General features: G+C 38.8%; 1 protein-coding gene and 1 pseudogene across 1 annotated transcript in view; both read left to right on the plus strand.

The window, feature by feature from the left end:
• The first annotated feature begins 107 nt into the window (after window positions 1–107).
• Window positions 108–15599, plus strand: part of LOC138022359 (ran-binding protein 9-like) — a 24280-nt gene continuing 8788 nt past the window's right edge. Inside the window, exons 1-6 of the mRNA XM_068869471.1 lie at window positions 108–310; window positions 781–892; window positions 5072–5124; window positions 7066–7233; window positions 12818–12840; window positions 13683–13784. Of these exons, the coding sequence (XP_068725572.1) occupies window positions 130–310; window positions 781–892; window positions 5072–5124; window positions 7066–7233; window positions 12818–12840; window positions 13683–13784 (639 nt within the window). The 5' untranslated portion in view covers window positions 108–129. The remainder of the gene's footprint in view (window positions 311–780; window positions 893–5071; window positions 5125–7065; window positions 7234–12817; window positions 12841–13682; window positions 13785–15599) is intronic.
• On the plus strand, window positions 10347–11386 carry LOC138018993 (uncharacterized; annotated as a pseudogene).

The following is a 15599-nucleotide window of genomic DNA, read 5'->3' on the forward strand; positions in this document are numbered from 1 at the left end:
AAAAGATTTGACCTTTTTCCGTTCATTGAATCAACAAGAAGTCAAAGTTTGTAAATTATTGGCAGGTAAAATCCCAGGCAGCCTTGCAGACCGTGATGACGCAATGAGCAGCGCGAATAAAATAGCAAGATGGCGGCGGGCAGAAGCTCTTCGTCTTCTAACTCAGATACAAACCAACAAGTCGATCGAATAGCCCTGTTATATCCCAAAGTAGACGAATCTGAAACCCCTCTACCGAGATCTTGGTCTGCTAAGGACAAATTTTCCCTGATAGGTCTTTCACAAAACAATCTTAAAGTGCATTACAAAGGTAAGCAAAGTTGGGCATTTCTGGTTCTTTCTCTTCTGGTGGCAAAAAATCTTAACATTGTGCAAAGCTGAAAACGAATTTGATCTTATTTTGCCTTTGCATTGCTGTTGCTGTATTATTTTTTCAAGCGAGCTATATATTGCAAGATACAGATATATTTGGTGAGTCCCTCACATATCAACAGATATTGACGAACTTTTTTGTGATGTTTCCATTATTTTGTATCGTCTGAAATTCGAATCTTCAGAACGGAGAAATTACGCACATTTTCAAACAGTTTAAGAGTACTAATGACTCTTAATTGCGGCGCCGCGCTTTAAAATGTAAAAGTTTTAAGTATGCATTTGGCAACAGTCAATCGCAGCGTACAAAAATTGACAAAATTGATGAAAGTGTTTATTCCCTACGTATACGATGCGCGCCACAAAGCAAACATTTGAACTTGACATTGCTTGAAAAAATTCTTTCAGGCCAGGGAAAGACACACAAGGACGCAGCCTCTGTAAGAGCTACGCATCCCATTCCGGCGGCTTGTGGTATATATTATTTTGAAGTGAGAATCGTAAGCAAAGGACGAGATGGGTAAGAATTGAGCATAAGTTTAAATACGTGTGACAGGGTAATTCCGAGTACAAAAGTCGAAGTCTTGAATAAATTTTTGCGTAGTTGATAGAAAATGTAAAATTACTTAGGTCTGTATAGTGATTACCGGTAACATTAGTGGTTGTTTACTGCAGTGACTCATCTATTAATTAATAAGCTAGATAAGAAGCACCAAAAACTTTTTTTTCCTTTCAAAGACTCTGTACTGTAGCTAAATATTAAAGATGTCGTGATAGTTTCAAAATCTATTGTCGCAGAAACCTTTATGGTAACTAATTCAAAATGAGAAACACGAACATTAATGTGCAAGAATTTTATTCATGCAAAAAACCTCATTATTTTTATACAGGCCTTCTGATAGGGTGCGATTAAAAAATGCAAATTATGCGATTTTTTCAAGGCAGATTGTGCGATTAAAAAGGCCAATTATGCGATAAATAATGTAAATTATGCGATTTATTTTTCTCAGCAATTTTAAGCTTGTTTTATAAGGTTTCAGGATAAGAAAAACACTTTTTTTGCTGCCCTAAAGACATTTTGAACACAAAGGAACAGTAATTACGTATCTCGATCGGCATTAGTTGGGATAAATAAAAAAAATGAGGTCTTCTGCACTACCGGTGCACCACGTTAAAAGTTGAAAGGACACAGCTAAAATGCCAAATGAATGATCAAGGTGCTTGTCAACCACGAACTTCCGAAGATGGTCAATCACAATAGGGCCATACCCCCATTTATACGAGAGAAAATAAGCCGCGGGTTTCTCTGGCCGCGGCTTACAGAAGACTCGAATGTTCACCCTGTACCGTATAAATGGTACAAAATCTACGTTCACGTCTTTTTCAAGCCGCGGCTCATATTGACCTGGGAATATATATTCGTATAAATAGTTCCTTTTGCGTATTTTGTACACCGTGGCTAGAGTAAACCGCGGCTTATTTTCTCTCGTATAAAAGGCCCCAATATTGCACGACCAGAAAAACATCAGTCCATCGTCCACGTGGAGCGTTTCTTGCTTGATCGTGAGCTGTGAGATTGGGCGGAAGGTGGGAACTTCCTTCTTCGTCGAAGAAAAAGCGAGCGTTTTCACAACAAACTTATGCATGAATAAGTTTTTATCAGTTTTCAACGAAAGAAACTACATTTTGCCGAAAAACTTACAACTTCGCTTATTTTTCACAAATCTCTTCTCTAAGAGAAGGCAACTGTGTCATTTCAGTGGTGTGTATATAAGGGCATGTTTGTGTTGCACCAATAGAAGGAGACTCGTACCAGGTCCCCGACATGAAAAATAAAGCCTTGAACCTCGAATGTTTACGAAATCGAAGGTGACAAAGGTTTTTTAGCCTTTTTCCAAGATAAATCATCTTAAAAATGGCGTATTTATGCAGGAATTTCTAAGAAACGTGTTGATTTATGTTTCATTTTATGAATTTTGTGCGTCCTTTTGTGAATTATGCGATTTTTCGTGAATTGTGCGATCGGATGCGATTTGAGGCCGATTGTGCGAAATCGCACCATCGCGTAATATCAGAAGGCCTGTTTATAGCAGCCTCCATAAAGCAGTGAGGTTATTGGCTATCCTGTAGGCAGGAAACATGGACCAGTCTTGCCTGACTGGGACTATAATAAATCCTTTAATAATAATAATAATAATAATAATAATAATAATAATAATAATAATAATAATAATAAATTAATAATAATGATGATAATAATAAGAATAATAATTTTTTTACTTATATAGTGCAAAATTCATTAAGATATATGATCTAATGCACTTTACAATAATATTATTACAATCAATAAAATACCGGTAGAATTAAAATTAACTATGCTAAAAATATAAAAATACATCTATAGTGTTAATTATATTATAGTTACGAATAGATAAAAAAATAGATGAATGTTTAACGTAAAGAATTATATTGACTAAATTATTTACAAAACTTCAAACAAAAATTTAAAATCTAAACATTAAAATAAGCTTGCCTAAAAAGATACTTTTTGAGTTCTCCCTTAAATGTAATAATGCTATAAATAATAGCCCTAAGCCCTGGCGACAAGGCGTTCCATAAAACTGGAGCAGCAACTGAAAAGGCTCTATCTCCACTGGTCTTGGCCGATTTTACTGCGGGCTGGGCAAGAGTGTTATTACTTTTTGATCTTAAATTAAAATTAGATTGCTAAGATAGATTGCTAAGATTAGATTGATTGCTAAGATTGATTGATTGCTAAGATTGATTGATTGCTAAGATTGATTGCTAAGATTAGATTGCTAAGATAGGCTGGTGAATAGCTTTAAAAGTTGTTAAATTGAACTTTAAAATAATTCTTAATTTAACAGGGAACCAACGAAGCTCTATCGTTACAGGGGTAATGTCTGTATAGCACGGCGTGTTTATTGACCATGTTTGTTTACTTAAGATGACTGATTATTGGTATTCCTCTGTTGTTGGTTTTTTTTTTGCTTTTATTAAATGCCTTAACTTATCTTTTACGTTACCGTATTTACCCGTGTATAAGTCGACCCCCCATTTTTGATGGCAAAAAGGCTTTTTCTTAATTTCTTTGTTAACTGTTCATGGGACACTAATCTTGTATTCTTCGATTTCTGGAAAAATCAGAGAGTACAAGATTAGGGCCTCAAGCGCTTAATAGTTTTGTGGTTCAGCAGTTGTTGTATATGCGGGCATTTTGTCCTTGAGTTTTAAAAAAGTTCTCAGAAAATCGAACATGTAAACCTCAAACTAACCTGTTTCGTTGTTCAATGATAAAGGGCTTTAGAGGATAAGCAAAACATCACAGAAGCAGGAGTCAATCTTTGAAAATAACTTGCGAACGATGCGAAAATGTGCAAGGTTTAATTGGTCCTTGACTTAAAATTTCTCACATGACAAACAAAACAAACTCATAAACCAAACAATACGAAGTTTGCAAAAGCATTTAAATCAGCCAGGTATGTATAAAGAATGAAAAACAATCATTACCAACCAGCATTTTCACGCAACACGGGTGACGATGCTTGCACGCAAACACAACGTATTGCGCCAGGTTACTAAGCCGTTGAACGAGCGCGTTTTATTTGAAGAAACAGTGTCTATTTCATATTTGTACTGTGCAAAAATTTCAAAATTGCTACAAAAAGGAAGCGGGGTGTGAGTATCTTCAACATTTAGAGTTGGACAAATCCTTTTTCATTTCAGCTGGAATTGCTTACATTCATTTTGAAGTCTTTTGTCGTTCATTTTGAAGTCTTCTGTCGGCTTTTGTCCTCTGCGATCGTTATGCCCAAGACAACATTATTATGTTAATTTTTGAATAAATTACTTAGCTGGAACTTGGCTCAAAATCTTTGACCCATGTATAAGTCGAGGGCGATTTTTGGAGCTTCTTTTGAGGCCATAAAAGGTTGACTTATACACGGGTAAATATGGTAAGTACTGGTAGACGCTCATCTGTGGTCCGAACTTTCCCCTTTGAAACACTCATTCAACACTTGAAAGTTTACCCAGGCTGGTATTAACATGTATAATAATAATAATAATAATGTAATTAGAGCTGTTTTCAATTGAGTGTCGAGAGCAATTAGTGAATTACTTTCATTGGTTTTGTATTTCTTCACTCAGTGATTGGTTCAAAGCTCTCTTGCCACTTTTTCAACCAATCAGAAGTGAAACCAAAACCAGTTGAGGCTCGCATGTGCACATTTTGCTGCGCTTTTTATCATCTATGTGTAATTACTTTGGTTTTGGTTTTACGACACTCGCTTGCACTCACTCTATTGTTATTATCATTCCTCCTTTTTTTGCAAGTTAATAATATACTATACATGCGAAAATTTCAGTGGGTTGATTGGCTGAGAGCATGTCAATTAATCCCAAACATAGTGCAGAAAAGTTGAATTAGTGCAGATAGTTTAAATTAGTGCGGCATGTAAATTTTTGCTTGTACACTTTATATCATTAATAAGTAATCACATGATTTTTCTCGTGCAATGTGGAAGAAATAAGCACTAGTAAATTTTTTTCCCAGGCTACTACAATTTTGTTCATCTTTGAAAAAATCAACTTTACTCGTGCTTATTTATTCCACATTTTGCTCTCGAAATAATGTGATAAACCCAGATACATACAACTTGTTCTTTTTGTTTCATAGATACATGGGTATTGGATTATCTGCTCAAGGAGTGAATATGAACCGATTACCAGGTAGTACTTTAGGTTTTATTCTTCACCAGTTTGTCACAAAAAGGCATACATTTTTTTATAGGTCTAAACTGCCACAGAATGAATAAAGGACTAAATACTTGATCGTAGTCTGATTTCTGATAGCACAAGCTTAATTATGTTAAAATAAAGTTATGACTGGAATGAATATTTACTACAAAAATGATAAGGTGATATGCGTCATAATGGTGTTAATTTATTCTACATCTTTCATTAACTTCATTCCAGAAGTGGCATCTTTAATTAATTTAACACTTTGACGCCTGAACCACAGACGATTTTACTCATTAATGGGGAACCCCCAGGAGTTCATGAGTAATTTTATTTGGAAAGTGTATGTATATAATAGGTTTTGAATACAGAAAAAGCCTTTACCACTTTAAAAAGACGTAAACAAGCTAAATGCAATGACCATGTACTTGAGTGTACACCGGTATGCCTCACTCCGTATTACAATGTAGAATTACGTACAAGTATGTATATCGTAGCACTTTTGATTTTGACGACTGTAATTCTAGACATCATGTGAAAGAAATGAAAATGTTGTTTATTTAAAAATTGTATCACTGTCACAAAATTAATGTTGCAAATTATTTGAATGTGTAAACAAGTGAATATAAACCTCAATAGCCAATGTTTCGGCATCATTGTGACACCATTCTCAAGGCATAGTGATTATTTAAATTAATGTGGAGATTTAGAGTGGCATAAGAACAAAGGCTCACAAGTTTTTTCAAGTGAATACCTTTGTGCCAATCAAGTCCATTTGCACGTTGAGACAAGGGTTTGCGAATTAGCAGCATCTCCAAGCAGTATATAAATGCAGATATCATATTACAATGTCTGGAACAGTCGACTCAGTCACAATCGAATTCCTTAGCAAAGTTATGATTGATGTACATCAACTTTTTGTCCAATTTATTTTCAAGTGAAATAATCCAGCAATTAAAATGTGCAACTATTTTTACCCATCTCTGGCCGTCAAGGCTGCTTTATGTGCTCTGATTTTTGGCTTGGTCTGGTTGCATTTTGCTTTTTGTCGAACTGTAAAAGGCTGGCTGGCCCTTAAGAAGAGAAGAGAATAACTGCTGGGTCATAAATTGTTCTGGGGACACCATATTTAAACTTAGTAAAATTTTAGTAAGGTCATTTGGTACTTACAGTACATGTAATATACACAAAAACCAAGTGTCTCACCTTACTTTGGAGTGTCGATTCGATTTACAACCCTTTAAGATAAAGTAGGCTTAAGGAGAAAACTCAAAAATACAAACAAGGTGATAGTACTAGTTGTTGAATTGAAACAACTTTTAGAGAAATTTGAACCAATTTCAAAATGAACGGTAGTTCCAACAGAATCATTCTGATAATAATTATGTTCTTTATGAAGTTACAGAAGTTACAGTTTTCACTGTGTTTGATTGCCTGGGCCCGGTTGTTCAAAAGCCGGTTAACGCTAATCCCAGATTAAAATTAACAAAGGAGTTTATTTTACTACTCCCAAATGTTGTTCAACACTGATATTCAGCAAAAGTTTACATTAGAAGAAGTCAATCTTGAAAAACAAAAATAAGCAAAAGAAACGTTCACCAAAATGTTGAAAACATGAACAAAAGTTTACGCTAATCCTGGATTTAGTTATTCGGCTTTCGAACAACCGGGCCCTGGGGAATTTTGTACAGTATGCTCTTGGAAATAATAATTTATTCAACACTTCTATACCATTTTCAAGAGACTTATTTATTTTAAGTTCTAAAGTTACTTTAAATGGACAATCAGATCCAGCCAATGTAATGTAAGGTCCCGTATAATCATAATGTCTTAGACTTTGCAATTGGATAATTGATTTTGTTCATGTTATCAGTTAATCCTTCTCTCCTAAACTGACCTTATACTGTAACTGGTTCTTATCATTATTTTAAGGTTGGGAGAAAAACTCCTATGGTTACCATGGAGATGATGGCCACTCATTTTGTTCATCTGGGAATGGCAAGGCATACGGTCCAACCTTCACAACTGGTGATGTTATAGGATGTGGTGTTAATCTCATCGATAATACATGCTTTTACACCAAGAATGGAGTAAACCTTGGTAATGCAATGGACTAACTATATTTAAAAAATCACTGCCTCCTTCATTGTAAACATTTACGAGAATGCTGCACAACTTGAACAACTGAGTTTCATGGCTGTTACTGTAACAGTACTTAGCATTATGCAGGCACCTTTGATGCTTTTTGTATTGTTTTGGATAATTATTTTATGCAATCTTGAACTCTCAAATAACACCTCACTGCCCCACTTATTTTTAACTTCATGGGGAAGTCTTTTGCACCCTAAAAATTAAACCCAACACTGTCAAAGGGGTAAAACTGAGTGCAATGGTCCCAACATTTTTTAAAACAACGAGGATTGTTTTGGTATAGCTCCTACCAGTCCTTTGAATTGCATGGGTTTATAACTTCTGTTTGGGGCACTCTGATTTTATTTTTAAACTGAATTTATTACCAAAGCTTACAGAACTAAAAGACCTCAAAATGGGACAGGACATTACAAAATAATTAAATGTGTGAATGCGTGAGACAAAGGGACTCTGCTGGCGCAACGTGGGTGACCCCTCAAAAAGTCGTAATGCCCCCTACTTGAAAAAATTAACTGGAAGGCTGCAGTTCAATACCACCCAATTCAGTGTCTTCCTTTTTTGTGTAAACATGTGCCACAGGCAACCCAGTGTACGCTTTATGGAGCGTCTAATTCTGAGTTTAGAGCATAATTGGTTTGACAGGTACATGTTACTAGTTTGCTGAGATGGAGACCTGGCACAAGTCAGCCCATGTTTGTTACATTTCACTTTATCATTCTGTGAACATGCAACACAAGGTGATCTGTGTTGAGACCAATTTTGAAAACCAATATCATTCTGTGTGAAATGGATGGACTCTTATTCGTGATAAGAAAGCAGAGAATAGTGGCCTAAGAAAACAGCAAAGAACAACAACGGACGGGCTGCTATATTGTCCTTGTAACACTTTGCACCCCGTCGCCAAAAGAAAGAAGAATCTCAGCTTCCATGTGCCCACTCCAGGACGTACAGCAACAATGCCAAAGTATAGATGCCCATTCCCTGAATGTGAGTGCGAATTGACGGATGTCGAAGATGCTCTGGCCGTCGTGCTAATTAGTTTTGGTCCACTTGTTTTGCACTCACACCACACACCACATCACTCCAGTGTGGCCACTGCTGCACTGAATCCTTCTACCACAGCCAACATCGCCCCATGGTATCTGACGCAGGATCAAGTGAGGAATGGTCTTCCTCACTTGTTGTCACTTGTTGTCACACTTGTTGTCATCACCAGGGATGCCGACAAGCTATTTTTGAGTCAAGAGACATGCACAGCTCTAGGAGTGATATCTTCAGACTTCCCCACTTTGAGCAAAGCCTTCCACTCCACGACAGCAATTGGCCCAGAACTGATATGTATAGAACAGCAAACCCAACCAGCCACTGAGCGACACACACCTGACAGTGCACTCAGCTCTTAATGTGTGCCCACATCGCCAGCCACCACCACCACCAAATCCCACCCAGTTTCCATTCCCAGCAACTGACAGCACCTACAGAAGTGGCTCCTGAATTTATTACCACTGGGCTTCCAGGATTATGCGTTTTTTTCAGCAAATTATGCACTATTTGTGGCGAATTGTGCACCCAAAATGCTGAATTATGTGCGAATTATGCGAATTGCGCAATATTTTTAAGCAAAAAATTTTAATGTTTTAATTTATCAACCTTATCAGCATGTGTGCTGGAGCACTTGAAAGAAGTCCTCAATGTCTGTTGTTTCGCTCGCTTCAAAGAGGATTCATTCATTCACTTGATGTGTGAAACAGCTGAAAGGTGATTGTCAAGAACTGACTTTCGGTGGTGAGCCACAATAACATTACAAGTTGAACAAAATAGGAGATTGTCATCTGCATGGAACTTCCCGGGATACTGCTTAGCCCGCTCTTGTGGTGTAATACTACATGGCTTTTTCTTTGATTTTATCCATTTTCAAAGCGAAAACGCGAAAAAGAAATTTGTTTTGCCGCCAAATCAAAGCTGTTATTGGTTTTTTTCTTCAAATCAGGGCACGTGTTATATAAAAACTAGAGCAAATGCCCCAAACGGCCAGAACGCCTGGAATGCCTTGTTTAGTTGAACGCTTTTTGCAACGAAGCGGTGGCTATTTGCTGGGGAAATGTACCGTATTTATGGGAAAAAAATTTCCATGCATCTCTCAAGGTGTGAAGAAAACATAGCTTATAAGTAGATTTTTCAAAATTTTGCAACATTATGCGCCATTATGCATTTTTTTCGGGATTATGCGAATTATGCGATTTCGCATTGGCACATAATTCCGGAAGCCCTGTTACTACAGATCCAGCACATTTAACACAAGTGCATTACCGTTGATGAGGGGATCACCCTTGAGGCTTATGGTTGACCTGACACAGAGCCTGTTCCCACTGTAGTCTGGTCTCAGTACCAGGAGACAGATGTGAAGGCTGGCCCCTACTATGTGCTCAAAATAAACTTTTGGGTGTGGTCTTCCACAGGACCAGTAGGATCAAAATTCCCTGGTGCATCAGCGAAACTGCTGGTCACTCGTGAATGCATGCCATTAATTTTTTGTTCGGAAATTCTCTACAAAACTCGCAGCACATCTCGTTTTCCTTTCCTTCAAACCTCAGCCATTTGTATTTATCCTTCCATGACTCCTGGAACTTGCTCGTTTTTTTTCGGTTGGAGCAGGTGTTTCAGATGTTGTGTTAATTTCTTTATCATCTGATGATCGCTTTCCTCCAAAGAAAGAGTGACAGTGAGCCTTACACTTGTTTCTGTTTTGACATACTTTTGCTCACGTTTTAATTTACCAAAGGAAAATAGATACAATCACAATCGGACCTGAAAAGCCACAATATTATATCCCACAGTGCATTTTTTTTCAAGGAGAAACCAGACTTTTATTCGGCAAAAAAATGGGTATCACTTTTTTCCTGTTCGTCTTCGAAACATTTGCCTTTGGCAATTCTTCATTTGTTTCAAGGCTTTTAGCACTTTTTGTTATGATACAAAAAAATTACATGTATTTCTTTAAGTTAGAGAGTGATAACTTTACTCGTCCAGAGGACTAGTGGAGAAGAAAAACAGTTTGATCACTGGACTATGATGTCTCACTGGGTGTCCTAGAACCAATCCCAGTGGGTGAACTCGTCACCTGGTGCCACCGCATGGTGGTATGTGCCAAGAAGAATGGCAAACCCTGCAGTACTGTGGACTTCCAGGCACTTAACTGTCATGCCATACTCGAGACTCACCACACACAAATCCCCTTTCACCAAGCACGCTCTGTACCAAAATTCACCAAGAAGACAGTCTTTGACTGCTGAAACTGAATGATATAACAGGGTTCCTCTCTACCCAGATGACAGCCAACTTACCACCTTCATCATCCCTTGGGGGAGGTATTGATACAAAGCTGCATCTAAGCGCTATATAGCCTCAGGTGATGGCTATTTGAGACGCTGATAAGATAGTCTCCCATGTCCCCAAGAAAACAAAGTGCACTGATGGTACACTTCTTTCGTCGGACAACCTCACCAAGAGCCTCTATTGAGTGGTGGACTGGCTTGACTTGTGCAGCCACCATGGCATTGTCCTAAACCCAGACAAGTTTGTCTTTGGAGCTGACATTGTCAACTTTTCAACCCGAACCACCGTAACAGACATGGGATCTAGATTCAGCGTCGTCGACCAGGTATCACAATGCCTTTGCTGCCACCAAGCGCATGCTATCATTTCAACAGCTCCTCACACCACACACACCATTCTGCTGGGACTGTAAGCTAAATGAACTCTTTAAGAAATCTAAATCCATGATCATCAGTGAAATCAAGGAAGGTGTCCGCATCCAAAATGACCTGCCTGGTCACTGACTGGTCATGAGTGGTATCGCGTACTGGCTTTTTCAAAACCACTGTCAATGTCCATCTGCTGGGCCCTGCTGAGCCCTGCCATACAGGTTGGAAGATAACACTTGTGCACCAGTGGAGGGAGAGGCTCTCGCTGTGGCTGGTGCCCTTGACAAAGCCAGATTCTTTGTGCTTGGTTGTGGGGGCTTTATCATTGTGGTAGACCATAAGTGACACAAGGCTGCCGATGCCATTTCATGCCATCCAGCTAGTCCGCAGACATCATGGTCTTACCTGACGATGCAGCATGCACTAGTACTTTGACAGCCCCCCTCCCTCTTGACCACTCTGGACACTCCTTCTAGACCAGTTGGCACTCACTATGCAGAGCCTCTATCAGCCTCTCAGCTATCACCATTGACAACCAACCAATAAGAGTCCATCTTGCAACCACAAGTGACAATGGCAATGACCCAGCTGGTATCTATCACTAAAACTGGCTTCCCCAAAATTTTGCCACAAGCTCCCACCTGCCATCCAAGAGTACCATCAGTTCTGGGTCGATGGTGTCATCCTTTACAAGGACTGTATGGTAGTGTACCACTATACTCCACTCAGTACACCAAGGTGTGACCTCAATATAATGACTACATGTGCAGAAACAACAGTATTTTGACCAGGCATCACTGCAGCCATCGGAGCCTTGCAGGAGAATTGCAACCGCATGGCTCCCTGCAGCCCAGTGCCCCACCCTATCCACCTGTCTCCCCAGCATACCCCTTTCAGTGTGTGTGTGCTGACTTCTTCCACTACAAGGGAATGAACTACCTCGTTGTTGTGGACCGCTATTCCAATTGGTCTACCATTGAAAGGGCACAAGAGGGATCCAAGGGCCTGGGTGACTGCCTCCACCCCACATTCACAACAGTTGGTATCCCTGATGAGTGTGCCCCTGATGGCAGCCCTGAGTTAACTGCAGCCACTACACCCCAGCCTTTTATCTGTCGAACTGTGAAAACCGTCAACCATGTTTGCCATTGATGACAATCTGCCTAACATTTCAACACCACCCATGGCTCCTTCACCACCTGAACCTTCTTCTCCGCTAACTCCACCTCTATCCTCTAGGCAGCCATCTGCAGCCCCTCCACTGGTACCAATCCCAGCACAATTGACGGCAGGCTCAGTTGCATTCGGAACACCTAGCCACAGTCCTGGGCACAGCAGCACTCTGTCATCCCCGACCCTGACCATTCAGCTATTGGCTGTTGCTGATCCACCACCTGCGAGTCGAGCTGCACGTTCTGCAACTCCTCCTGCACCCGAGTCCCAAGCAAAGAAACCAATGGCCAGTGGATTACTACAAAAAGGGCTTGCTAGAACTATGAACACTGCCAACTTACACTCCCCGTGATAGCCTAAACACTAAGTAAACCTATTTAAGGAACTCATTGACACTCGTTGGGTTTTGTTTCTTTGTCTCTATCAGTCTTAACTTCCCCCATCAGCATGTTGCTAGAATAAACCTTTAAAGACTTGGTGGAGATAGAGAATGATCATTTGACCTTAGGTACGATAGGGACCTGCTACTAGTTTCCTAAGGGTAGGACTTGTACTGTATTAAGAATGTAAGGCACTCCATGGGAAACAACTCCAAACATTTTTGACATTATTATTTACAATATATTTATTATTTATCAAGTTTTCGTCTTTTTCAGGGATTGCCTTCACAGACTTACCAGTAAGTCACTCAGCACATTATTGTTTAAATCCTCAAGAACTTTACAGTATAGAGTATTTTTACCTGTACATGTAGTTCAAAGGAATGTTACTTTAGTGGAAGTTACTCTACATGTAAACAAGTGAATCATTATTAATTTTATCGTTCGGCGTTGAATGGTGATAAATGCACACTAATCTTGCCAAAACCATCACATGTGCTATATTCTGTGAGGATAAATGTTTTTCTCACACATGCCTTTTTGCACTTAAAGTATTGTTGCATTTTTGCCTCGGTCCATGAACCTTTATCACTCGGTGGCCAGTTTGGAGTCCATGGGGAATAAAGGTTTGTCTTTGCACTTCTAGCCTCGCACTGAATGAGAGGTCAGACATGCAAAATCTTTCGTTTGGACGTTGAGTGATCTAGGTCTATTGAATACCGTATGGTATTCTTTAGTTTTTGCACCATCATTTCACGTTAGTGTTACTTTAAGCATGCCTATTGAGAGAAAGCCTCTCCTTTGAAAGTAAAACAAAAGCTACTGTGCGTAGTATTGTGTTGAGTACTTACCATGTGAATTGTAATTATGATGTTTTATAATTATTACCATTCGCTGAATGCTGTATTTCTAATGGCTGTCACACTCTTGAATTGTTAATAAGAGTCATATTGTTCATTTCATCGACTCATTCTGACCTCACGGGAAACATTTTGGAAATGGCTCATTGAACATACAAGCTATCACAAACTAAGGAAAAGAAATAGCATTATGGCAATAACGTTAATAGAATTTGAACTGCATCCATTTGGCATTCAATGTTTGTATTCACTTATTAAGTTCTCAGCATTTTTCCTTGTAGCCAAATTTGTACCCAACTGTTGGGCTTCAAACTCCTGGTGAAGTAGTTGATGCTAATTTTGGACAAAAGCCTTTTGTTTATGACATAGAAGAAGTGATGAAGGTGTGTATAATAAGCACATTTTTAATTATCGGCAGCAATAAATCATTAGTTCTGTGTACATGTACAAGTAAGCTGAACTCCTGACACTTTGAACTCTTTTCAGAGAGGGTCGAATTGTTCATTATTATTTTTATATTATCATAATGACCTGTACGGCCCTGCTCACGCTTTCATCATAAAAGTATTGGGAAAATCCCTTATGAGGGCTGTACACATTAGAGTGAGCAGGGCCAGAAATGAGCTGTACGCCCCAGCTGGGAACGAATAGTGCTCTGTGTGATGCAATTTTAAAGGATTTTGCAGCTTTTAAACATCCACTAGTTATTTACAGCCAGAAAAGCAAATGCAAACAACATATTTATAGATACCGGTAACTTTTCTGTGCAAATTTTTGTTTCTTATAAATTTTGTCCAAACTTCATATTCTGAGTGCTCATGAATAGCATTTAGAGCGCATAATTTCTGGTATGTCATTAATAAAAATAATGCTTATTGACTGAGTTTAGGTCAGGCCGGACAGAAAAATATTTGGCTCTCGGTCATGGCGCACACACTTTGCTGCGCTCGGTCTGTACGCCATGATCTCAGACCAAATATTTTCGCGTCCAGCCCTCCCACTCAGTTATGAAGTACATACATGTAATAATTATTTAGTTTGTCTTGTAACAACTGGATAATGAATTAAACTTACACTTAAACTTCTACAAGAAATTAGTAGACATCTGCATGTATATGTACCGGTATGTTGTGGTTCACATTTTTCCTGTTTTAGGGAAAGGAAAGGAAAGGAACTTTATTTAATTAGTGTCTAGTCGTTCTAGCACTGGAGCACTAATTGGGGACACTTTTACTGAAGTTAACAATTAACGCAGATCAAGTCAAATGAGAAAACCTTTCGGTGCAGAGTAGAGAACCAACAAACTCAACCCACATATGATGCTGAATCTGGGAATCAAACCCGCACCACATTGGTCGAATACTGCATTCAAGTTTGATTTGTCTTTGTCTAAACTTAAAATTGAATAGTGGCTTAAACTGTGTTAAAATGAGCAAAAATATCCAACCAAAACACAAAGTTGACATGCAGTGCCAGAACATCCAGCCAGCTTTTAGGATGGAAACTGCTCAGGATTATGGCTCACAGTTCTTTCAGAAGGGGAATGAAGCAGGCACATGTCAGCATTGGGATGGGCTGGTATGAGTGCAGAACCAGACACACGAGCAAACATGCTTGGGATGTGGTTCTTTGTGCACCCATCCTTCATTTTGCAGTGTAGTTGTTAATTAACCCTTTGCTCCTAAGGGATTTTTTTATTGACCACTGACGAGTAAAATCATCTAGTTTCAGTAAAATCTGTATTAAAGTGGCTGTGTTGCGATTATTCCACCATGTATCCCTCAGCCCTTTTATGAATTGTGCGAAATCGGCTGTTGACTCTTGAGTACATAATTATATTCACAAAGTTTGGCCAAACACAGTTGTAATTAGTGTGTCAAAAGATAAATAATTATAGACCCAGTGCATAAATGGCGGCCAACAGCATAATTATTCTTTTGTTCATGTGCTAATTAGACTTACTAGCCTCATTTGCATGGGCAAAATACAAATTTAACCCATTGACTCCCAGGGGTTCCCCATTGATGAGTAAAATCGTCTGGCCTTAGACAGAGTAAAATACTAAGTCTGGCTGGTTTAGATGTCAGAGGGTTAAAGAAATTTTAGTTGAGAGTACGGTTAGTGAGTCTTATTGGCACATAAACAAAGAATACATTTTTGGCCGTCATTTATGCATTTTGTCTACATAATGGACAGAA

The sequence above is a fragment of the Montipora capricornis genome, chromosome 10 (assembly GCF_036669925.1).
Source record: "Montipora capricornis isolate CH-2021 chromosome 10, ASM3666992v2, whole genome shotgun sequence".
NCBI lineage: Eukaryota > Metazoa > Cnidaria > Anthozoa > Scleractinia > Acroporidae > Montipora > Montipora capricornis.